Genomic DNA, 24,206 nt, shown 5'->3' with positions numbered 1-24,206 from the left:
AACGTAAGCACAGGGAGTCCATGCATATTGAGCTAATCGACGTCCTACAGGGCCCAGCAGGAAGCCTATGCTGCAATATACATTTGTTCCCATTACCAGTCTCATAACCATTGGGACAATGATGGCAAGGCATACAGAACAACCTGCCAAATGCACCAAAGCTTCCAGGCCCGCGCATCATCAGTTCCCCGCATAACGATGATTCCTATCCCAATCCCCATGCAAATGGGAACTAAAGATACCCAGGGCGGCGTGTTCCAGAAGGTGACACAGGCGAGACTCCAAAATAGAATGGCGCCGGTAAGCCACCTGCGCGATACTTTGTCACCCAGTACCAGTGGCCATGTCTTGCGTCCTCTCTCACGATCTCCAGTCTGATCCTTTAAGTCCTGTATATGCATTGTAGTGAGAACCATCCCGCCTATCATGGCCAGCCAACAATACCCACATTGTGAGAGATGGAAGCGCGGAGTGATAGCTATCCGTAGGGAGCTGACAAGGAAGAGACAGTAGCCGGCGGCAATAATGGGGTCTCTTGTAAGCTCATCGCCGCCACCTAGGTCATTGTACATCCAGGTGAGGATTAAGATCAGCGCGCTTTCGTTCCCTACCCCGAGGGCATAGCTGACAGCCAAGACAGCCGGAACCACTCCAAGCAAGAAGTGTCGCGTCACGATGGGGCTGATCCGTCCGCTAGGCAGTGGGCGCCAGGGCTTGTTCATCGAATCTTCCCGTATTGACTCCGGGAGGCGTTGGTTGGCTAGATCGAATACTAGCAGGTTTCCCCAGTTGAATATCAACATGCATGGGAGACCCCGGAGCAGCAGAGCCCAGACCGCAATCCCGTCGGTACAGTCAGTCAATGATGGCGCAGAGAATGTCGCAAGAAGGCCGAATCCTGTATTAGGCAAGACAAAAGTTGAAAAGTCGCTTTTCGTAAACTGCCAGATGAGGGACGGTAGCTCCGCTAACCGAGGTGACTTTGGGGTAGACATTGGATTGTTGTAAGCACCAAATAGTCCTACCATCTGGAATGTGGATGACTAGTTTTAGTTGAGTTTATCCTCAAGTACGCCAAAGAAACCTGACGGTTGTAATGCGGCTTAATATAGGCATCAGGTGCCGTCCATGCCCTATGTATCTGCCTATGAACTTTTCAATGACATCTTACATTCGCCGAATCTAGCCCTGAAAGCCGTCAACCTGGCACGGCCTGTGGACTACTACTTCCATCATGAACTGTTCATTCAACCTCTTGATAGGAGCCCTTTTGGGGGTTGGAATACACCGTTGGCTGTTTATTCATGGTGAATGGCATATTCAGGCCCCCAATATCCTTGTGTTGCATCTTATTTGCTTCTTTTCTTTAGCAATCTCAGTCAATAACGCATGGCAAAGCATCACGGGTTACCTGCTAGCTCTCTTCTCTAGTATTACTATCTACCGACTCTACTTCCACCGTCTGTCTCACTTCCCTGGTCCATTTTGGGCCCGAGTCACTAAGCTTTGGCACATGTGGAAATGCCGATCTCGTCGCAATCACTTCCTTCTAGCAGATCTGCACAGACGCTATGGGAGCGATTTCATACGGACTGGTAGGTTCTACGGACAATGTACCTCTTACCACTATGCTCGCTTGAACTCACATCTGAGATCCCCCCAGGCCCTAGCGAGATCACGGTCTTTCACCCTGATGTTTTCATGGCTATTGACGGCCCAAATAGCAAATGCATCAAGTCAGAGTGGTATGACTTACTGCATCCGAACAAAGCCCTGGTGACTGCTCGCGACAAAGAGACGCATGGAAGTCGACGTCGGCAGTGGAACCGAGGATTTAACTCCAAGGGTTAGAAGAAACACTTATGCCGGCAAAAGCATGAGCAATTTGCTGACGAACCCCAAGCACTGAACCATTATCAGGAGCGAGTATTGCCCATTATTGACCAACTAGACTATTGCATCCAGTCGGACATTGCTGCGGAACGAGTGTCTGAGGTCACCGACCTCTTCTATTGGCTAGGGTTCGATCGCATGGGGGACTTTATCTTTTACGAAACATTTGAGATGCTTTCTGATAGACGATGGAACCATGTTATCATTCTTTTGCAACGGGCCCTATCGGTCCTCGGACCCTTGAGCCCTGTGCCCTGGTTGGTCCATATTGCGTTCAAACTCCTTCCCCGAGTCTGGATCTTGAAAGATTGGTTTGACATGGTCGCCTGGTGTGAAAGTCGATTACGGAAACGGAGGCTGGTAGGTGATATCGTTTCTTGCTCATTGTATCCCACCGAAGCAAGTATGAATACTCTCTCTGATCGGCCGTTACACAGATTCACGTAGATCCATCCGAGACCCCGGATGTCGCCCACTACCTTCTCCAGGATGCCCAGGAAAGCACGGGCCAAGAAGAATGGTTAACGGGAGACAGCATCCTTGCCATTGTGGCGGGCAGTGAGCCCACAGCCGTCGCCTTGATCGCCTTATTTTATGAGCTCGGCAAAAATCCATCCCATGCAGACATCATTCATAGCGAGGTCAAACAGGTCGGTATCCGTGACGGCCGGGAGATATTGTGCCAATGTCCGCACCTAGAGTCTGCCATTCTAGAAACACTAAGACTTTATCCTGCTCTGCCTACTGGGGGTTACCGCAAGACACTGCAGGAGGGGATCACCATCGGAGGTACATACATTCCTCCTGAGACCACTATTGTGGCTCCACGGTTCTCGATCTCGCGCCGTAAGTACCCGTCTATGTCGCGCGTTCTGGTACTCACTCAAAGTGAACAGGAGAGGACTGTTTCGAGCAAGCCGAGAAATTCATCCCCGAGCGATGGACCACACGCCCAGAAATGGTACGCAATCGAGCCGCCTACACGCCGTTTGGAACTGGTATGTGATACTTTTTCGCGGTTACGCCTCTTTCGCTTGAAAACACTTCGACTTACCCTGGCATTTAGGTCACCACAGCTGTCTCGGACGAGCAGTTGCTATGAATGACATGATGCTCATTGCAGCGCGGTTGTTGCGCCAATACAGTGTTCGGTTCCCTCCTGGTGAGACGGGAGACGCGGTGTGGAATGACTGGAAAGACCAGTTCACGTCAAACCCGGGACGACTGCGATTGATATTCGAGTCACGCAAGGACTAACAAATATTCTGATGGGGGGATTGTAGACGAACGTCTTCAAGCTATCACTGTCACTTGCGGCTCATTGCAGTTTGTCTATGCCTACGACGGACAGTTTTGGAGGAATAGATACCCAGGTTTCTTGTCAAGAAATAGCAAAAGTTTGAGTAGATTTTCAACTAGGGGAAGCTTCATTTGATAGGATATATAGAGAATAGACACTGCCTCGCTAGCTTCTAAATTGAAATTAATTCTTTCTTCACGGTAATTGCACTGGCACTTTCATGTATCTACGATAGAAAGTCAACTTGGGCATCTCTATATTAGTAATGGGAGGTTAGTATACCGTGGTTGATCACCTGATGCACGGCCCCACCTGATGCACGAATTTCAACATAACGTCAACAACAAAACTGAAGCTTTTTAACCATATACAACCTGAATTATACAGAGATATTTCGGTGGTTTGATACTAACATCCTAAAGAACCTATATATACATCTTATTACTCCCGGAAGCGTTGTGGGAGGCGGATCTGCCTACCTTGTCAATTTACTGTTGTAGAGGCCTCCGCGATACCTTTAGTATCAGTAACTACTTTATCTGTACTATTCTTTATCTCTAGAGTTACTGGGAGATCCTTCTTATGTCTTTTGACCTGTTTAAAGTTATTTTAAAGCTGTACAGCTATCTCCTTAGCCAGGCGTGTCTTCTCCTTTTAATGCTTCTTTTTCTCTAACTCATGAAGCTATAATTCTTTATTAGATATCTAGATTTTCTTATATTCTTCTTGTAAGTGTTTCTTCTTTTCTTTCTTCTGTTAATAGTATAGCTTCTTCTTCTCTTTTAAAGCCTTAGCAAGTTATATAGCTTTGTCCTTTTATATTTAAAGATCCCGGACTTGCTAAATCTTTTAAGAAGAGTAAAAGACAGCATTACTATTCTCTGGTATCTATAATTTAAATAAAAGAGATTTATTTTACTAGTATTTCTTCTTCTTATTCTAAAGAGTCTTTTCAAGATCTTTACAGTATAATTTTAGCAGAATATTCTCTGTAGTAAGATAATATATTATAAAACTTAATTTCTTTATTTTCTAGTTATATATATTATTAATAACTTACTTTAAGAGTCTCTTAATTCTCTTTTAATTTTTTGAGCCTAGTATAGAGCAAGAGAACTCACTAGAAGATAGTCTAGTCTTATTCTCTCTTATAAATCTCTATAGAATAATCTTAGGATTCTATAGCTATATATCCACAGATTTCTATACAGAATTAATATTTTTTGATAATAAGGCCTTATTCTAAACTGGCCAGAAAAGATAAAAGAAATTATGTTTAGTAATATAACTTAGATCTTAACTATTATATAAAAAGTCTTCTAAACTGTCACTGTATACCCGGGATAGAGACCTGAAGATACTGATATTAAGTAATTGTAGAGAATAAGTAGAATAAAATAGATAGATTACTATATATATTTTATTTATCTTATAGTAATTAAGAAACTTTATATTAATATAGAAACTATAGCTATCAAGAATTAATAGCTGCTATCTCTTTTTAGCTTTATTCTTGGTCTCCTGGTTAAAGATATCTTGAAGCCACATAAATCCTAGCTTATTATTAATCTAACCAGTAGAAGAAGAGATAAAGAAACACTAGTAATTATTAGTATTAAAGTCTTGTAGCTAGCTATCTTGTAGCTTATCAGATACTGCTTAGTATATAAGGCCTGGCAATAGTAAGGTTCTATCAGTGCAGATACACACAATAGTAGTAATCCACTTTTAATTACTATTCTAGAGATATTGCCTATTGCCTTCTCTTTTATACCATTATTTAGAGAAGATCTGCTTGTCTTTACTAATAATTCTAATAAGAAATTCTTTTTTATCTATATTATAAATATTCTCCGGCTATATATTATATTCTTGTATCTTGTGGTGGAGAAGCTCAAAATATAGTGTATATTTATATACAGAATCAGCCCGCTTTTAAGAGGTATCCATGCCGGTAGTATATTTTAAGAGAAGATTATCAGGAAATTGCTTTAACTAGCGGCCAGGCCAGTATTTTCTAGACCTCTTTCCAGTAATCTCTGTAGTAAAAATTTCTAAGTATCTTATATAAAGAATATAAGCCATGTTCAGTAAGCTTCTCTATATAGCTAATAAGGGCTTTTAATTGCTGGTTGTTAAGTACTCGCTGGTTTTTATACTGGCTATCTTTTGCATACATGACACCGCGGTGGTGCCTTGAAAGAGTTAACTGGTTAACCCTATATTTTTCTGCAACTTTAGTATAGCTAATCGATTTGTCTGGATTTAAGGAATCTAATTCTGCAAGCGCCGCTTCAATTGGCTTCATATTTGTTGAGATATGGTTGTTTAAAGCTACGTTAAATGTCAGTGAAAGTAATGGTTTTCGTGCACCAGGTGGGGACGTGCATCAGGTGATCAACTACGGTAACAAGGCAGTTGGACTTTGTGAATGAACTTATATATATATATTGTAATCTAGCCTCATTTTGTACTCACAAATTCCGATAGAGCATTTCAGTCGGTACGCTCATGGCATATATCAATTAAAATAAGAACGAAGACATAATAATTACTGTCCCTGCCTTTTCCAACGATATTATCACAGGAGTAGGAGTGAGGAAAGTGATGCCCGATGTACCAGGCAATGGCATAACCGGAATAAGGAATCTCCGACCATCTATAACTCATCCACGTCGACTCTCCCCTGAATATGAATCGCGTCACCTCAAGACGCGTTCAGCACGATGCGTGAGTAATATTACACTTTCCATGTCCATCACGAATTAGCTCACGGTACGATGTTGGAAAGTTCCCAAGAGCGTAATGTTCCGAGTGCGACCCGCCCGCGCAAACAAATCGTTCAAAACGGAGTGGGCCTCAGAATGGGACCGCGGCCGCGAGCGCAACGTCGGCCATCGCCACAGTATCCCGAGTTATTCGTTGTTATACCCTCCAGGCCGGATATTCATAAGGAGTATGAGAAGAAGGCCACCGAGAAGAGGGCCATTACTGAAGAACCCGAAGTATAAACTCTAGAAGCTGGATAAGTCAGGCGAGGACTCGATCGGGAAAGAAGCACTGCGGCGGGTGGAAGAAGAAGGCCGTTGACCGACTAACGTGCTGATTCTGGAGGTTGTGAACGACTTGAATAAGCATAAATGTGAACACTTGATGATTGAGTTCCACGCGGTAGGAAGTCAGTGGGCGCAGCGCTGGCTGGTCCGTAGGCCGGAATTTCGCAGAACTTGGTTGCAGTCGCTAGAGGCTGGGAAGGGGACCCCGCGGCGTCCGCCTCCTGAAGCTCCCCCTGGGTCTTGCCCGTGGCGTTTATGGATACTGATATCCTGATGGTGATATGATTTGCGAAGTATGCTGTTCCAAAGACTGAGGAGGACTACGCTACCTATTTTCAACAGATTCGGCGTGGACCGGTAATTACGTCTGTTAGGGTTCAGAGATTCCTTACCTACCTGCTCTTGGAACAGGCGAAGAGTGCTAACACGCTTCAGCGTGTGATGAAGGCTCTGGAGGAACCGCAGGAAAGTAATGAGATAGTACCAGGGGCTGAGGCAGGAGAGCCACGAAGAGAACTGGAACAGGGTCTGGACATTGTCGCGCCTCCAGCTTCAGAAGAGCAGCAACCACAGACCATGGCAACTTGCAATGACTTGAAGCCTATGCACCATGTCAACCATCCGAAGCATCGTTCCAACTACGGACCAATAGCATACCAGAGCCCCAGGAACCGCAGGTCCCCCATGCCGCCGTTGATTCGACACTGATGGGCTTTCCGCTGGATCGAGCCCTGTCATATCAACCACCGCCCGCATCAAGCCAGCCTTCAACAAGCCACGAAACACAACAGCAGGAACCGTAGGAGCCTCAGATGACAGCAATGGCACGCATCCGAGTAGTAATTTACATCTACATCCTACACCTACACCCTTTCGTCCATCCATAACGACATTCCAGCAAATTTCAAGGAGTTACATATCGCAACCTTCGCCACCTGAAAAGCGCCAAGAGCCTCACGACGCGCAGCAGCAGAACGCTTCTGATTCGGCGCCAATACATAGTAATGGTTCCTCGGGCCTCACTTCTACGCTTTTCCAATCACCCATGGCGTCATTCCAAGGCGTGCTACACAAGACGCATCGCAAGCCCCGCATACCTTGCAATCTCTACAGCAAGGCCATCACGAAGGTCAGTCCAACACTGATTCCACACCTATGTTCAGTAACGCCTCCCCAACCCATACTTCTTCAACTTCCAGTCGTCTTTGTCATCGCATCAGCCATCTACCAACTCTATAAGCCAACTCCTCCAACATAACCAACATCAGGATAACCAAGAGCCTCAAGAACCAGAATCATCTCAGGACGCCACCAATGCATTGTCTTTGCTCAGCAATGCCTTCTCAAACCGCCCAACCACATCGTTCCACTCATCCCTTTCATCCTTCTAATTAAACCGGAGAAATAATCTACGAAGTTCCCAAACTCAAAGGGCCTTAGAAATCCCCGAAGCCTTGGAAACTATCTCAACCTCACAAACCACAACAGCCACGCCCATGAACTTCTCAACAACCCCAACCTCGGCAACCTCTGCAGCTGCCACAGCTTCCTGAACTACAGCAGCCTGTTGGACCGCCAGAAAAATCTCGACTACCAAGTCGGTCAACTAGCCACATGACCGGTACCATAGTTTACTTTACTGGGTGGGGGGTTGGGAGCTTGAGTCAGAGTAATTCTGGATCTTATCCTGAAAGCTTTTCAGCGAGCTATTTGAGCAGTTAACCTACGCGCCCGCAGTGTTATCCAAACGAGTACCTACTCCACACAGCCACGGACCAGCCTTCTAAGCGCCGGCGCATAGATGACGCCATCAACTCCATCAATTACCTAGGTTACAGTAGATAGTATATCTTAAGCCTATAATATTACTGGACAGACATGTCATCCTTGCTTTCATAGTGGAGATCTTCCTTTGTTGGCTTGTGGTAGTATTATGATATGCCTAGTATCCCACAAGCGGCTGCCCACCTTGACGGACGAACTGTGTTAAGAGCAAGCCTTGCTTTTCTCATTTTTATATTGCTAGCGTATCCTTTTTATTCTGCCTTGGTCGCCCATCTCCCATTCGAATTCAATCAAGGGCCGACAAAGCTATTGGATGTCATGACCAGATATTCTCTTTGTCGAGATCATCCAACACCATGCATACCCATGCACCCAATTGATAGACAAGTGAATCGCGCGACGGTGTGTCATCGCCCATTTGGAATAATCTGCACCCTTGAAAGGTATTCACTGCACTGTGCTTTGTAAGTAGTGCAGAACACATATATCAAGTGATTCAATGTCAAATAAAAATACAGGAACAGCATATTCCCTATATAAAATGGTTCGTAACCCACATACTCAACAAGCCGGGGATATAAAGACAGCTGTTAGCCCCCTTACAACTATCTTTCTTAACTCCTCTAGCCACGTCAAATATTGTCTGCATGATGTCTATCACCGCCATCGCTAGTCGACTCCCAGTACTTCGCTTCGAAGGATCAGGTATGAGACCGGCGCTTGAACACACGTCGTGGCACCGGATGAGCGGTACAGAGTCAATCAGCTTTGGAATCCTCTCGCACCAGGAGCTGCATGGCTACCTTTTGGTTGTCGCCTTAGCGACGTATGGGCATTTTATGGCGCTATTGCACGTCACTTCTATCCAGCGTGCTGCCGCATGACTCGAGTCTAATGGAAACGTACGCAAGAAGAGATGGCCGGATTTCTCTCGCTTTGTCCGACGGGCGTCCACCGGGATCAATCCTAGCTACTTCAAGCCGACGAAAAAGGTATTGTGTACTTGTCTTTTAGGAGAGGTACACCTGATAGGAGAGCCCAAGGCACCATGGACTACGAACCTGGGCAGTCTTGGGCCCAAAGGGCAGGGAGCTGCCTGATCGATAAGAGTATTTAGATAAATACCATCATGATCGAACTACTAAGGGTCCAAAACTCAACAGGCCACGAGGCTGCGGGACTTGCCAAAGGAGCTCTTGTTGATTCTTTGATCTTTCAATAGAAGATCACCTGTGCCCCTTTGACTGTTCCACAAATGTGGCATTGCGGGCGAAACGGCTCTCAGACGCTGCTCGAATACTCTACTGACTTATTAGGCGTTTTTGTGCGCAATATGCTGATTATTGGGGTTAGTAAGTGCTGCTACTTGGTCTGTGGACCAAATTGCCCAATACATGGATGACCACGGAAGAAGATACTGCGTCGGTAGTAGCTCCAGGCATAACATATTGGCGGGGGATTCCGGCTGGCGGTCCTGGTTGGACCGGCCAGTGGGATGATCTGGCCAGTAAGCGGAATCAAGTGTTAGTGAAGGAGATAGCTCTAGCTAACAAGAACATGATCATGATTCTCTTAAAAATGAGCTCCATATAATGCTTTAAGATAACAACTTTTCGTAGAGTGTCGGGCTCAAGCACTAAGAACGCCTGCTAGTTGAGCGACGAGGAGGGCTGAAGACGATAGACAGGTTCTTGAACTATGGAATGGATTCAAGAAAAAGAGAAAGAGGGCTATACTGTATAGTGATCCACGATGGGTAGACTAACTGGGTACAATAAGTAAGCAAAGTCGATGTCATTCGCCTAAGCCATCATATGCTTATGCTCTAGACAGGACTAGATCGCTGAGTCTCAATCCTTGTACTTCGTTCTGTCCATGTGCCTATCGGAAAGTTAAACATTCAATAAGTACACTACACCCTTAGCCGTCTTATGTCCGAGCGAGTAGTGCAGGAACTCTACGACATTATCCAAGTCTACATGGGACAAAGGAAGCATGATGAAGAGCCGGTAGTTGTTAAGCTCCGTTTTCGGTATGAGGCTTTCAGTTTTCCACGTCATTATAGATAGATGATGTATTTGCTAACACTATGCCCGATGCTAGGAGAACCCCCGTTCCCGCTACGACCACCAACGGCCCACCTTTAACCGTGATTCCTGGGACATTTCGAACATGAGCACTGTTATTCCAGGCCCTGTTGTATAAATTTCGCTAGGGGTGGGCGAAAACAATCTAGACACGGGAAGAAAGAGGAAAGGAATGGAGCTCTAACAACAATGAAGGAGGGATTAGAGCATTGAGGAAGAATGGTAGCATGATGACGGTAAGGATATCAATAGAATCATTCTTTACATTAGAATCGAAGACAACTATCGTGTGAATAGACTGAAACGAGCAGTAGGCCGATTCATTCCTATCTAGATACCTTTTCTTACACTGCCTAAAGTCGATCATCCATCGACGACACGTAAGGGTGGTATGCAGAAAGTAGCGAACTATGCTGTGCTTGCCAAACACAACTAGAATTCCATAATTCATCCACGCTGAGCGAGCTGAGTATTAGGTATACTTCAGAGTCCACAGTTATTTACAGTAGTAGGTTAGGTTAACCGAACCTTTGATGGCTTTGTGCGTGTAATACTTTCCTAATAAGGAATACCCACAGCGTATTAGTTTCCACGGACAATGATACCTTAACCACTGCTCCATACTTGACCCCCGATAGGGATATTTATTGCCCCAATAATTGTCGTTGAATGTATTGGATAGTAGGCGACTGATTCTACACATTGTCATCCAGCCCATTCTCTCATGGATCCTCCTCCTTATCTACTAACAACCTCCCAGGACTGTTGTCTTTTATCCTCCTACGCTTACAATCCAGGTCGATAGAGACTGAATCAAACCTGAGGCTCGGCTCATTTTTCATAATACTGTACATTGGACTCCGGACTCCTCAGATTCTGTATAGACCACACTTCAGATTCCTGGCTCAGGGGCCTGTCATCATCCAGAACACGACGCCCAGCCATCCACCCAGCACAACCACAGTCACAATCCCAGCACCAACACGGTCGCCAGTTGTGATCTCTCGTGGTGCGTCCTTCTCTGGCCTGTGATTTCCTGTTCCTGCGCTGGGGTCACTTTTGCTGTTTCCTCCGGTATCCGCTGTCAAGGGGCCTTGCCCAGCCTCTTTGCTTTTGAACGGCACCATATTTGCTGTAAAGATGCTCAATGCACACATATGTTCGCGAAGGCCCGTTGTCCCATCGTATTCGTCTAGATACCACCGCTGTCCACATTTCTTGTCGGGCGAGGGTCCAGAACACTGTTTGGCCGCTCCTATTGCGGAGCCTTTTAATCTCGGTAGGATCTCATCCAGCGTGTAGGGCATAATCGTGGTCGTAAAAGCCAGCCAGGCTGAAACCAGACTCTTGAACGTAGATTGGTTCCCGTCGCAGGGTAGTACCTGCGGTAATTGTGGCTCGCATGCTGCTTCGGACATGATCATCCCTCCGTACTGCTGTGGGAAGAATGTGCGGAAGGTAGTATTAAGTAGGCCATCTACTGCGTGTTTCCATTTCTCACCACCATTGGTCTGGACTGTATGTCAGCATGTCCATGAAGTTCACGATAGCACAGTACCTAGAAATCAAAGGTCGCTAGCGATCCGTACCAAGTTATACATATAGGCCGAACCAGCAAAGTAGATCCCATAGTTGTATGACCATTGCATATTGTTCGCGTCCTGACAATTCGACTCCACGGTAACCAGGTCGTTGATATGCCAGTCCTTCTCGGAGACTAAGGGAACGGATGTGGCCCAGTCATATGCCTTTTCGGCCCATTCCGAGTAGGTTTGGTTTTTGGTATATCGGGCCAGACGGGCTGCCAGCTGGAAGAATCCTCCATTCGAAACCGAATTCTTTAGATCGTACCCTCCGTTCCAGGAATTCCTCTGCCATCGTAGGCCACCATGGCAGGTGTCCGGGTCCCATTTCTCAGCTTGCGTGTTGAATACTCCCTGCGCCAATGCGAGCCACGACACTTCTTCGCTCTCCGGGAAATCGAGCTCGGCTGCCGTCATCGCAGCCAGACCCCAGAACACCTGATCATCGTTACCCAAATCCTGGGTATAGTTGTCCGGTAGATAGTCGTTGTGCCCCCTCTGATGAATCAACGCTTGCTTGGTAACATCGTTGTAGGACGTGTCTCCAGTCCAGTACCAGTACTGCACTAGAGCCATGAACACCTCACCACCTGTCCACCACGTGCCAGGGAGTTTCCCTGGGATTTGTCCGGACTCATTGCCGTGGTAATAGGTCATCATGCCGTATGCGGCTGTCGAGGCCGCATTTTTAATCGATTCTAGGCCATCGTTAGGTGTCTATAGGACCATCCATCGCGTGCACGGTGGCGGAAATACCAGGATCATTGATATCAAGCGGAATCGCCGCAGTTATCCGGCCGAGTGTCAGCAGCGTTGTGAGCGTGAACCCCCAAAAATATGTCCACATTTTTACCGTATCAGCGGGGGATCGAACATTTGCGAGAAAGGTACGAACGAAATCTTCTGGATCCCAGCTTCAATCACATCGAAATTGACCAGGTGTTAGTGCACAGCCTAATGTATGCTTACGAGAGGGCAGTGCAGGATAGGATGCTAGCATTACTCCATTCCTAATTTAGTAGTCAACAGGTTCAAGCGTAGGGTATGTAACCCCAGATATTACCAGTTTGTGTCTGCTTAATACTAGGGACTCCCTAGCTGTCGGCCCGTTCCATTCTTGTCCTCGGCATATTGGCGCCACGTCTGTTTGTACTCTCCCCGTTGGTCGGACCACTACAATGAAAGGCATAGCCTGCTATTGGTGTGAAAGAGTACGATGCAGGCAACCATCAATCTTTGGCCACTCAGAGTCGACCAGGCGCTTGGCACCTTGGGTGACAGCGTGTTTGACTGGCCCTAATACTCCACCTTCATCCCAGTCTAGCAGCAGTGTGATACGAGCCTGCACCCAACATCACTAGTAAAATAATACATCCCCCCCTCCCTCTCCGGCTAAACGGAATCGAACAAAAAGATTAGATCGGACACGCATTGTGAGATTGCACTGTCCCCAGTCCCCTAAGACAGAATTAGATTAGGAGAGAGCACCATAATAACTATGTCTTTAGATAATGGAAACTGGTTCAGGGTCACATTCAATTTCATTTAGGGCTTAGTATTCGCCCCCACCCCAGTCATGCTAGTCACCTAGAAAGAGTAATGGTTGCGCGGATCGCGAATCCAACGGTTCTTAATTCTCCTCCGCCCCCCGATTTATGGAATGCACTGCCTTCTTTGCATTTCGAAACTTGAGCTAAGATTGTCACTAAGCCGTCAGAGACCCTTGTCGACTGTTTACCCCGGACGCGATTAGTCCCTAATGATACCCCGACGGACTTGCCTAGAAAGCTTCGACTCTCCGAGTATCCAGTGCTATCCAATATGTAGGCTCATTGTTTATGCAGTCTAGAAGTACTAGACGCTATATTCAGTTTGCTGCCGAGGAATTGCGCTTAGTTTGCTCCACATTAATCCTTCGGCTTGGAGACGCCTATCCAAGTATCCCCTAGGCATCCTCCACTCATCCACTTCCTATATTTGGGTAAACTGCAATTCGATTAAGACGATCCTCTTGGTTCAGACCATTCATTCTGCATAGATATTGTTTACCATTGACCGAATACACTAGACGATTTGCCGATCTGAATGATTTGTAAATGGACTGTATTGGATATCTTCATCACGCACCGAGTAAGCCCAAGTATCCAGGTCCTCAACCATAATTGGTTCCTTGAATCCTATCCTGTTAGATTGGGGATCCAATGGTATTTCCTAGTGGTAGAATAGCTGTCGTGTCGGACTCTGGACTGCCGGCTTCTCCGCTGAACCTGCGTTAGGGTTACTTTCTAGCTGCACAGCCTCTTCACAGGTATCAGACTGAAACGGAGCTAGAAGGGGCAGTTCATGGGGGACAGAAAGAAGCCATAGATTCATCTATGAGGGAATAACGACAATAGTCCCTGAACGATATCTGTATTGTGATGTCCGAGTTGCAGATATGTATACGATCCCGATGAAGATTATAGGGAGAACAGTTAGATTGGCCCGACCCCTTGTTCTTCTCGAGGGATGTACCTCGGCATGGTTTGCCATTGGCACATGGTTTTTAATGATTATAGACTGCGCCAACTACGAGAGGTGACCTCCCTTTTGCGCAATTAAACCTGTCTTAGGCGACTGTACAGAGGTTACAGTATACCCACCAATGCAAAAGACCGGTGTATATTGCTTAAGTAAGCCAATTTATAGTACACCTATAACCCCAACTGCTGTTTCGGCCATGCCCAAGCATCCCGAAACTCAACATCATCAGTACCACAGACCTGCAATGTATCAACTACCAAGGCCCTCCCTGATTTAAACGCCCACCATACTTTTCCATCTAGCTTCGCGAGCAAGACCCCCCAATGTCCCAAGATAAGCAACGAAAGAGGCTCCAGGCCCCGCAGCGTATCAACGAACCGCCTGTTCACGACAGCTAGCCACGTGATGACCGAGCCGGGATCTTTCATAGTGCTGTACCGACAAAAGCAGCGTCTCAGCAGGGCTACAGCCTCCTCCGTGATGCAGTATGCCTCGGGGAATGTGCTATTCTTCTGCCGGTTCATCGCAGTTAGACGTTCAAAGGCCTCTTCCGTCTCCCGGTCAAGGCTCCGAGCTGCTCCTTCCCAGTAGTCTCCAACCGGCGGGAATGAGCTCTGTGCAAGCCATGCACGGTTCGTCTTTAAGATTTCGGTGGTACCCTGCAACAATACGAAGACATGGAGGATGTTCTCAATCGTATTCGGATTTCCGTCGTTTTCAGCAGTAAGCTGGGGTAATACTATGCCGCTGGCTATAGTGATCACGGAATAGGCGTAGATAACGTCGCAGTTGGCTGGGGTGATGTTGTTGAGAGCGTGGCGGAATGGTGTCAGGGCTCGGTTCTGGTATTCTAGTGCGGTGTCAATGTATGGGCGCGCTTGCGTTGGCCCTTTTGTAGCAGCTGTATGCAGTGATGCGATTGATAGGATGCCGTCGAGCAGAAAATCATGGTCGAGGGCCTTTCGAGGCATGATGATTTGCCAGGCATGGTCATATGAGGGGCGGCTAGAGAGGCTGTGGTAAGTTTCGGTTGAGAACTTGTGCATGAGTTCTAATGATCGTAGATCATGATGGGTGGGGACTGTTGATGGTAGAGCGGGTATGCCATTTGTGGTTATGGAAAGCTGCGGAGAACTAGGGCTCCGTGACAATGAATCGGATACGCGACGTATGGCGGGGGCGCTGGAATAGGCGCATTGCAACTCTCGGGTGATGCAGTTACCACACGGGGGGCCTCGCTCATCACACTATGGAAATTGTCAGACGGATATCAGGGTAGAAGGATCCTTTTCATGTAAGGAATATAGGTAAAGTTGTGACAATGCTTCCAAGGGCGGCTTTCTTTTCTATGCCGAGGACATCGAAGGATCTGGACAAATCCGAAGCCTAACTTGAAAGCACTACAGAGTGATGGAAGGTGTGCAAGAGCTGGTATGATGGGCAATTTCAGTTGTTTCATGTTACCAACCCCATTATTGTGGAGATGAGGCCGTAATCAAGCCTACGAACATGATGATGTCGGGAGACACAAAGAGAACAACAACCCAGGTTCGGGTGAGCATTGACCTTACCTTTACTCGTCTTCTTTTGCACTGTAGACAGCCGGTGCGTGACTTTGTATGGGATCTTCGCGGCGGCATCTCAGCTCATAGGTTGGCCAATGTGACATCTTTAAGAAACCCAGCCCAATGAGCCTTTTGAAGCGGAGTGGCGGAGCAGTGGGTCAGCCCAAGACTCCCCATTACCAAGCAAATTCAATCTTAATGGTCTTTCATCGAGGTATATTATTGGACTGATCGCACTGTACTTTTCTCAGATATTTGTCAGAAATCGTCGACCATGAGAAATGCACCTTGAAGCAGTCCTCACTGACCGCCTTCCCTTTCCAATACTTTTTCACTTTTAACTCCAGGGAGGCCATGGATCTTCCCAATCAGGTACACCAGTTAGCCAGGCATATTTAAACAGTCCTAGCAGGGATTCTCTATGCTATTTACGAGACAGTTTATTACAACTTAATTTAGCCTACATGTAGCATAAAAGGACAAGTAGAAAATTTCCTTCGCTGTCATAAACAAACTGAATGAGGCGATACCATTCTAGTAATAGTGATATACCCAGTATCCGATCAGTGTCTCAGTGACTAAGGAGGTGAGCCAGGCGTTCGTTCCACAACGCCTCTTCAGCGTGATCGTTTCCTGATCCTTTGAACATCGTCGTGACAGTGAGTGCTTTCTGCACCATATCCTGCTTATTGGCATTGGTGCCTCCAATGCTTGTCCAGTATTCATTGTTATTCGTAGCATCCATTGCGCGCTCCTTCAGTGCGGTGTTGTGGTACATTGCTCGGTTATAAAAATAGCCGATCAGGTTATTGTAGTAGCGAATCGCGCTGGCTGCGTCTGTCTGGCTCGAATGCCATAGCCAAGCAGTATGACATTTGATCAAGGCCCAGCTGCTGAGTTCTCCGTCGGTACCCTGTGGCATGGCTAGGCCGGCACTTCTGAAGTTACTAGCCAGTCTGATCATATACGTTTGGGGCTTCGTTTCGAGGTCGAAGTAGGCTTTCGACAGCTTGTCTAGGTCTGAGAGGGAAGTGACTGCGAGTTCTTCCATGGTGAGTAAGAAGGAGGATTTATCTAAGTGAACAAAGAGATGAAGACTACGGAGAGTCAGATAATGAGCACAGAAAATGAATTGGTTTGAATAATTTGAACATGTCGAGTTAGGACAGAAGACTGCGTTAAATATGTTGTCTGTTCCTCCTTAGCTTCCCCGCGTATGATGGAATCTTCAGCTCACTATGACAGGTCACAACAAGTGGAGAATTACAAGGTACATACATGAGGAGTTATGCTAGCCATCATTTTGGGAAGCCCTTCATGCCCACTAATCGAGGCAACTAAAGATATCCATCTATCCCTCTGCTTTCTTCGGATTGGTGACCGACCACATGCAGCCGGAAAGTAGTTCTCTATCATGTTACTTTAATAGGATGTCACTTATAATCCCTCTAAGCGACTAGTAATCAGTTCAGTATTTTTCTTCGCAGCTCTGATAGCAGCCTAACTGTGTTAGGGCATGCATCTTGTATTCTACTAGAGGACGGTAGTGGACAAAAGGGTAGATACAACCACGCACCGAGCGTGATAATATATGACAGAAGGAATTGAATGGGGGGATGATATCCCCTAGGGTATTGTATTAGAACAACATGTCCTACGTTAAAAAATAGGTCATGTCTCGGGCATGCGCTCCTATACGGCAAAATTATAGCTCTGTTGGCTAAAGAAAATGTGATGTTCCTCTTCATTCAACGAGCCACAGTAGTTCTACCTGTATTTCTGTAAGAAAGAGAGGGGGTAAATATAGAAGAATCGATACCGGTCTCAACCACCGAGTCGCGGATTTGTATTCCTATACAAAATGGCAATCTTGAATCTGGAATATCGTAACATATCTCCATTCCGACAACTTGTATTGGAGATCTGAAGTCTAATATAAGTAAGCAAATTAGTATCCTTTCTATTTTGACAAAGAAACCTATATTGGTCTTAAATACATAAAGCAGCCTTGTCATACAGTGTAATTTATAATACCTGGATAATTGGTTCGGAAGATAGATTAAAACCTAGTGCATTATTTTTAAGTAGATTCACATTATCTAAGTTCCTAATATCTTTTTATGCGACATAGTAATGGCTGAGATATTCCAGATTCAAAATTGCCATTTTGTATGGGAATACAAATCCGCGACTCGGTGGTTGAAAACGTTAGTTTGGAGTGGTGTAGAAGTTATGTAAGAATTAGGCCCCTTGTAAGAGTAAAAAATTTATGTAGGAAGCAGCAAGTCAGCCAGAGACCTCGCGCCTGATCCCTCTAAGCACATAGATATGTACATGCAACGATGTGCAGATGAAGACACGGGATGTATGCCATACAAGCAGCTAGTGACTGTTTGTGTAGTCCTTCAATTAAGGGCCATACTCTACGTACTATAGGAGAGCACCAATTTTATAAAGGAACATCTTTGCACTGTTGTTTGTAAATAAAATTTTCTGTAGTAACTTGTACGACATGGGATGGCTGCAGGTATGAAAGTTACCACACAGATAATAATCGTAGTACCTGCTTATAGAAGATTCACTTGGTGAAACTCATCCATCACGTATTCTATTGAATTATAAAGGTTGAAGCTACTCGTTCACTACTCTTCTATTGATATATACCCACGCGCTAGTCCAGAAAGGGAATTACGTAATGCGGTTTAGCGCTTGGAGGACAAATTGCAAACATTTAATTTTTGCTTTCTTTCTTCCTGTCGCTGACGCTGAATTCCCAGACTATTCATTGTTCCCTTCAGCCACGTATCTTTTGAGCGCCAGAACTCAGGACTACCAAGTAGTCAAAGTGTAATACGTATTCCGAGTACAATTTGCAAGATCTTTGGCGCAGTACCCGTAGTCCGTCGCTTATCTTCTGCCTCACCACGCTCATTCATAACCGCAATGGCACAGAAAAATGGGTCTACTCCGGCTCTTAATGAGAATGGGACCATGGAACAGAAGTTACCACCTCTGTCACTGAAGGACTTTGGTGCCTACAATAGATTGGCGGCGCAGATGGATCAATTTGTATGTTCGGTGCCTGGGGATCGCCATTTCCCATCATTACGAGGAGATATAAAGGTGTCATCGGTACTAAACATAAACAGCATAATCACTTTCGTCTAGCCTGGAATGATTTACAGAACGCTTGTGCTGCCAACTGGAAGCGGCCCAACGGACAAAAGCCTAAGCAATTGATCAACACAGGCCTGCGTTTCTGCTCCCAGCTTGACTTCCACCACAAAGTTGAAGAAGAGCACGTGTTTCCTGTGCTGGCTCGTAAGATGCCAGAGTTTCGTCAGAAGCAAACTTTGTTGTCGCAACATAAAAAGATCCATCGTGGACTGGCCGAGCTCGAAGAATACTTAGAGAAATGCCGCTCGGGAGAGGAGGACCTGGAGCTGGCGGAGATGAAACGGCTGATGGACGCATTTGGAGAAGTGTTGTGGGCACATCTAGATGAAGAGGTTCGAACACTTCAAGCGGAGAATATGCGTAAATACTGGACACTGGAGGAGATGCGCAGCCTTCCGATGTGATTAGAATGGCGGTGCAGCATGATTATGAGGCTGCTTTCCTGGTAGGACTGTTGCTCTATCTCTGATTTACTGAATTTGCACCCCTTGCTGAATCCACTCTGTGGGACACGTGTGCTTCCATCGGGCAGATGACGACGCTTGTTTACCGTTTCCACTCGACATGTTTGGTGCCCATCTTGATCACAAGCTCTGTCGATACACTGGCGAGATGACCCGGTTTTTATAAACCTAGCGCAAAACTCTTGACTGTTTACGTGAAGGTATGACGACGACGCTTCTGTCAAACCTTCTCTTGCATGTTTCCTCCGTAGCCTTCCATCACAAGGGGATAAGGACCTGTGCTAGAAGGGAAAGCCTGGGGACGCACGGATACATCCGTCCTTAGCCATAGCACCGAAGCCTAATTGTTTGCGGTAGCTAAGCCGACAGAGGACATTCCAACGGACGACGCATAACTGGAATGCGGAGTCGAGGAATGCACACTATCCCTTATTGTTCGGTCACCAGGGATTTACATTCCAGGAAAGGTTCTTTCTAGTAATAATTGTACCAATCAATTCCTATGATTGGTCGTGCAATCGATAATGCGCCATTATCGCCTTACAATCGATTGTCTGCCTTCGGTCCATTTTCTGAAGCCGTTTTGTCATCATGAACTTAATGCGGATACCTCTTCTGGCTTATTGCTTCACTGAGTACCCTTCCGACAGCCGTTTGAATGACAGTATTACCATACCGGCTGATGGCATGTAGGAGATTCACTGATAATACAATGACCAGAGGTCATCTTACCTTACGTTGACCGCGTGGCTCAAAATCATTTCCTTAAGTCGTGATCATGCCTTATGGTTCACACTGAATCTTGTTATCCAAGCGTGGAGCCGCGTCGTCATAGAGCTGATCTGTGTCTAAGTTGCCGGTTTTGGATACTATCTTAGTACCGTTACATAATCTTGGTCACTGTCAACTTTGCCAAAAACAGTGAGACACGGGAAGCCGAAGTGGCAGATGCGACATCCATGTGCGATTATTCTCCACAGCTAGGTCCCAGGGCCATGCCCCGTGCAATCTGGGATCATGACGGGATCGGGAAATACACCTGATAGGGGTTCCTTTTCCGGCCGCACCAAACCTGTCGCACTAAGCTATAAGATGATCCCTTTGGGACAGGCTGGTTGGTCGAGTATACTGGTCATCTTCTTTTCTTTCCCGCCACTAGACTTTGACCTTCCACAGATTACATGACCTTACTGACGCCATGAAACTCACGCACGGCTGTCTCGCTGCGACTGTGGCCGGCGGTGCTCTAGCTGCCCCGGGTAGTACTCTGGCCGAGCGCATGCAACACCGAGCGATGTCTCACCAGTCTTTTCCTTTCCGGAGTGCTGGCGACGACAAGGATGGCAATTCAGAATCCAGGATAGCAGCCACTCAAGTCCAGTATAGCAACAATTGGGCCGGTGTGGTACGCGAACAGCCACCCCCAGAAGGCCCCTATACCGCCGTATCAGCGACATTCACTATCCCCACATCCACCACCGCCCCCGGCCAGTCAGGGCTCCAAGCTGGTTCTATCTGGGTTGGCATCGACGGTGACACCTACACCGGGGCTATTCTCCAAGCGGGCGTGGACTTCTACTCTGACGTTAACCAGCCGAACCACGCATGGTATGAATGGTATCCTGCATATGCGACCAACTTCCCAAACATCGCAGTGGACGAGGGCGACACGATCGTGGCTTCCGTCCGCTCCACATCCCCGAGCCACGGTATTGCTATTATTGAAAACCGCTCCACTGGCCAAAATGCGACACAGACTCTTACCGCTCCCGCAGCGACAGCCACATTGGCCGGGCAGAACGCCGACTGGATTGTGGAGGACTTCCAGTCGGGAGAGAACATGGTGGCTTTAGCAGAATTTGACCAAACCAACTTCACCGGTGCGCAGGCAGAAGCGAGAGGGGCTACGTATGGTGTCAAAGATGGAATGGTCATTGAGATGAAGCAGAACAACAAGGTGTTGACCAAAACTGAGATTACCGGTGAATACGAATTCAACGTTAAATATATTGGAGATGAGTGATTGATTGTCTATGCTGCTTTCACTGTTTGACATTGTCCTTCTTCTTTCCTGTCGTTCTTTTGAATCGCTCGTGTATATATGAAATGCTCCGGACGGCCAATCATTTCTACCATCAGAAGCTAGCCCTTCGGGGTCTACCGACCGAACTCCCTTTTTGTACTGACGATAGAATTTGCCTCTTCAAAGACACCTTAGCCTACCTAACTATGATAAACAAAAATGAAGCACGAATACGTCTCACCCAAAGTAACCCGATAGCATCCCTCAGATCCAATCACAAAACATACCGAAACTCCAAATTCTACCCGAATAGTCAGCACCTCAGTCCAACCGTAGCTTTCTAAAAAGAAGAATAAGAATGAGAACATACCTCAAAATCCGTCAAATCAGCCATGACATCCTCCCTCTCACCCTCCCCATCACCATCCCCAGAACCGCGCATCCGCTCCTCCCTCCTCCTATTCCTCCTAACCAACAACACCCTCAACCCGGCCGCACAAACCATCTGACAAAGTGTGCAAGCCAGTACCAACCTACACCCCGTCTGATAAACCGGCGCCTCTCTGGCCAGAAACGCATGCGGCCCGATAATATTCCCGATACAGTAGGCCAGAAAAACGAAGGCGGTGGCTGTTACGCGCTTCGTATAGCCGCCCATGTTACTGGAGGGCATTTGGAGGGATAGAACGAGGGAGGAGACGTAGGACCCTAGCTATAGTTTTTTTTTTCATGTTTAGTTTAATATGAGACATACTGGGGCAAGGGAGGGAAGTGGTGAACTGACGATGTAGTAGCCGAATAGGACGCCGTAGCGGTTTGTTCGGGGGAGTTGCCAAAGGAGGCTGATTCCGATGACTGTAGGAACGAGATAGAGGATCATGATTATTGTGCGGATGTTCTTGAAGCGAGTGGAGAGGTAGGAGCCCGAGAGGATGAAGAGGACTTGGAAAGCGCCTTGGGGGATGCCGAGGGCGGTTGTGAGGAGGGGGCTGGAGACGAGGCCTTTGATGATGAGTTTGCCGAACTGTATAGGTTGTATATAATATATTAGTGGTGGTTTCTTGAGATGGGTAGTGTTCGGGGAGGGAGTGTACATTTGCGGTGCCTCCGTTGATAGTTTCGTTGAGGAGGGTGAAGAGGAATAAGAGCCAAACTTGCGGGTCGATGAAGGCTTCGCGAATTTGGTACCATTTCACGGAGCGGTTGAGGATACCCTATTGTGTTATGTGGTTAGCTTCTTGATCTTTGGGGTTGTGGAGGATGGTGCGCACTGTTTGGTTTCGCTTTCCTCTCCCCACAAGGAGGATCTTCTCTTCGGTCGAGAAGGGTTTGGCGGATAGGACGCTGTTGGGGAGGAAGCGCATTAATATTATCCCCCAGATGACGGTTACGCCACCACAAATGAGGAAGACTGCACGCCAGACTGGGAAGCTGTTTATTTGGCCGATGGCGAATGTGACAAGGCCTCCGAGCTGATTGTAATTAGGTATTCCTGTGAATGCACCAAGGGCTGTATGGATTGTGTCTCACCATGGAACCAACGCCATTGCAGCAGTAGAAGCATCCCGCCCGGAAGGGCTGTTCCTGGCGTGTATACCACATTGCGACAATCATCATGAAGCATGGGGTGATTGGGGCTGGAAGGTCAGACAGGATTCAGGTAGTGGTTCAACGTCAGGTATACCTACCCTCAAAGCAGCCTAATAGGAATCGTGTAATTCCCAACCCCGTGAAGTTATTACAAGCGGCAGTGATCATTAGCATTGATCCCCAGCAAATTCTATGCAGGGTGAGTATAGTATCGGAAGCCAATAGAATGAGACGTACACGAACGACGAGATCACAGTTCCGATCGGAAGCCTTTGGGCAAGATGACTGGCTGGGTATTCCCAGAAGAGGTATCCTTCCACTGTCAATACATCCTGTCGCGGCTTTCACATCTGTTGTGGGAACATACCAAAGTAGAAGACGCTGACGAGCCAGCTATATTGATTGCTGTCAATATGGGCGTCGCTGAACAGATCAAATACAGCACTATACGAAAGTGCCTAGCTAGCCTGTTACCCTAGAAGCACGCATTGAGGGCAAGGGAGCATACCTGCTTGTCGATGTACTGCAATGCATATGTCCCACATAGAAGCGGAAGAAGGATTAAGTCGACCTTTCTTCTCAATTTACTAGATTTGTCGGAATCATTCAACATCTCCTGTAACTGCGAGTTGGTAACACCGTGATCTTGGAGGAATAGCTCGGCCTCGTCCAGCGAGGACATTTGACCAACTTCGATATCATCCTTAGTTGTGGCCGAGATAATAGCCCCTTCTTTCGTTTTGTTGCTCTTGGGTATGGAAGGCATGATTGGAACAACAAATTTAAATGGATGTGTTTTGCTAGATACATCGAAATATGACCTGCCGCTCGGAGAGGGGCTTTATATCTGACTCGCGATAGCCACTGGGTAAGGCTAATCTTCTTTACATGGATATCTAATCGGGAAGTCACTTCCTATCCAAGAGCGTAGTTGAAGTCAAACAAAGGATGTCCACAAAGAATCGATAGACCACCGGACCAGCGATAGGACATCTTTGACCGGCTGTCATGATACTAGAGCATCGGAGGCGATATCTCAAGCCAATGGAATGAAGTATGCATGCTTGGCACTCGGCCAGCGTCCGAGATAGAGCGAGATATCGCAATCGATAGAGCGGAGTAAGTGTGGGGAACGGCTCACTCGGCATTCAAAACTGGTC

At 46.8% G+C, this 24,206-nt stretch overlaps 10 protein-coding genes across 10 annotated transcripts; 5 read left to right on the top strand and 5 right to left on the bottom strand.

Moving 5' to 3' along the window:
- Positions 1–101: 101 nt before the first annotated feature.
- BDW43DRAFT_308301 (UbiA family prenyltransferase) lies at positions 102–995 on the bottom strand (the record flags this gene model as incomplete). The annotated part of the gene is made up of 1 exon (XM_032046469.1): positions 102–995. The coding sequence occupies one exon, from the start codon at positions 993–995 to the stop codon at positions 102–104; it is 894 nt and encodes a 297-aa protein (XP_031903461.1).
- Positions 996–1,234: 239 nt separating this feature from the next.
- BDW43DRAFT_298194 (cytochrome P450) lies at positions 1,235–3,150 on the top strand (the record flags this gene model as incomplete). Its single annotated transcript, XM_032044524.1, has 6 exons — positions 1,235–1,595; positions 1,664–1,846; positions 1,904–2,253; positions 2,331–2,739; positions 2,790–2,891; positions 2,960–3,150. 6 exons carry the CDS (start codon positions 1,235–1,237, stop codon positions 3,148–3,150), a joined length of 1,596 nt encoding a protein of 531 aa, XP_031903460.1.
- A 2,907-nt stretch (positions 3,151–6,057) lies between these two features.
- On the top strand, positions 6,058–6,957 carry BDW43DRAFT_308299 (uncharacterized protein; the record flags this gene model as incomplete). The annotated part of the gene is made up of 2 exons (XM_032046468.1): positions 6,058–6,198; positions 6,685–6,957. The coding sequence occupies 2 exons, from the start codon at positions 6,058–6,060 to the stop codon at positions 6,955–6,957; spliced, it is 414 nt and encodes a 137-aa protein (XP_031903459.1).
- A 3,008-nt stretch (positions 6,958–9,965) lies between these two features.
- On the top strand, positions 9,966–10,210 carry BDW43DRAFT_308298 (uncharacterized protein; the record flags this gene model as incomplete). The annotated part of the gene is made up of 2 exons (XM_032046467.1): positions 9,966–10,066; positions 10,138–10,210. 2 exons carry the CDS (start codon positions 9,966–9,968, stop codon positions 10,208–10,210), a joined length of 174 nt encoding a protein of 57 aa, XP_031903458.1.
- Positions 10,211–10,934: 724 nt separating this feature from the next.
- Positions 10,935–12,755, bottom strand: BDW43DRAFT_267275 (glycoside hydrolase family 76 protein). Its single transcript, XM_032040987.1, has 3 exons — positions 12,461–12,755; positions 11,711–12,402; positions 10,935–11,632 (listed from the first exon to the last, which is right to left on the bottom strand). The coding sequence occupies exons 1-3, from the start codon at positions 12,549–12,551 to the stop codon at positions 11,027–11,029; spliced, it is 1,389 nt and encodes a 462-aa protein (XP_031903457.1). The 5' UTR covers positions 12,552–12,755; the 3' UTR covers positions 10,935–11,026.
- A 1,642-nt stretch (positions 12,756–14,397) lies between these two features.
- On the bottom strand, positions 14,398–16,115 carry BDW43DRAFT_323692 (Zn(II)2Cys6 transcription factor domain-containing protein; the record flags this gene model as incomplete). Its single annotated transcript, XM_032049807.1, has 2 exons — positions 15,799–16,115; positions 14,398–15,474 (listed from the first exon to the last, which is right to left on the bottom strand). The coding sequence occupies exons 1-2, from the start codon at positions 15,865–15,867 to the stop codon at positions 14,398–14,400; spliced, it is 1,146 nt and encodes a 381-aa protein (XP_031903456.1). The 5' UTR covers positions 15,868–16,115.
- A 248-nt stretch (positions 16,116–16,363) lies between these two features.
- On the bottom strand, positions 16,364–16,843 carry BDW43DRAFT_308295 (uncharacterized protein; the record flags this gene model as incomplete). Its single annotated transcript, XM_032046466.1, has 1 exon — positions 16,364–16,843. The coding sequence occupies one exon, from the start codon at positions 16,841–16,843 to the stop codon at positions 16,364–16,366; it is 480 nt and encodes a 159-aa protein (XP_031903455.1).
- Positions 16,844–18,568: 1,725 nt separating this feature from the next.
- BDW43DRAFT_267269 (hemerythrin domain-containing protein) lies at positions 18,569–20,003 on the top strand. Its single transcript, XM_032040986.1, has 2 exons — positions 18,569–18,861; positions 18,942–20,003. The coding sequence occupies exons 1-2, from the start codon at positions 18,736–18,738 to the stop codon at positions 19,371–19,373; spliced, it is 558 nt and encodes a 185-aa protein (XP_031903454.1). The 5' UTR covers positions 18,569–18,735; the 3' UTR covers positions 19,374–20,003.
- Positions 20,004–20,068: 65 nt separating this feature from the next.
- Positions 20,069–21,488, top strand: BDW43DRAFT_240997 (A4/G1 family peptidase). The gene has a single exon (XM_032039674.1). The coding sequence runs from the start codon at positions 20,632–20,634 to the stop codon at positions 21,454–21,456; it is 825 nt and encodes a 274-aa protein (XP_031903453.1). The 5' UTR covers positions 20,069–20,631; the 3' UTR covers positions 21,457–21,488.
- A 242-nt stretch (positions 21,489–21,730) lies between these two features.
- Positions 21,731–23,823, bottom strand: BDW43DRAFT_323690 (putative MFS transporter; the record flags this gene model as incomplete). The annotated part of the gene is made up of 11 exons (XM_032049806.1): positions 23,555–23,823; positions 23,414–23,504; positions 23,284–23,359; positions 23,145–23,236; positions 22,987–23,093; positions 22,728–22,928; positions 22,551–22,670; positions 22,241–22,480; positions 21,990–22,168; positions 21,827–21,923; positions 21,731–21,757 (listed from the first exon to the last, which is right to left on the bottom strand). The coding sequence occupies exons 1-11, from the start codon at positions 23,810–23,812 to the stop codon at positions 21,731–21,733; spliced, it is 1,488 nt and encodes a 495-aa protein (XP_031903452.1). The 5' UTR covers positions 23,813–23,823.
- Positions 23,824–24,206: the final 383 nt, after the last annotated feature.

Source organism: Aspergillus alliaceus (genome assembly GCF_009176365.1).
Source record: "Aspergillus alliaceus strain CBS 536.65 unplaced genomic scaffold BDW43scaffold_8, whole genome shotgun sequence".
In the NCBI taxonomy this organism is placed as follows: domain Eukaryota; kingdom Fungi; phylum Ascomycota; class Eurotiomycetes; order Eurotiales; family Aspergillaceae; genus Aspergillus; species Aspergillus alliaceus.
The sequence above is the reverse complement of the archived record's forward strand: the minus strand, read 5'-3'. Positions and strand labels throughout refer to the sequence as shown.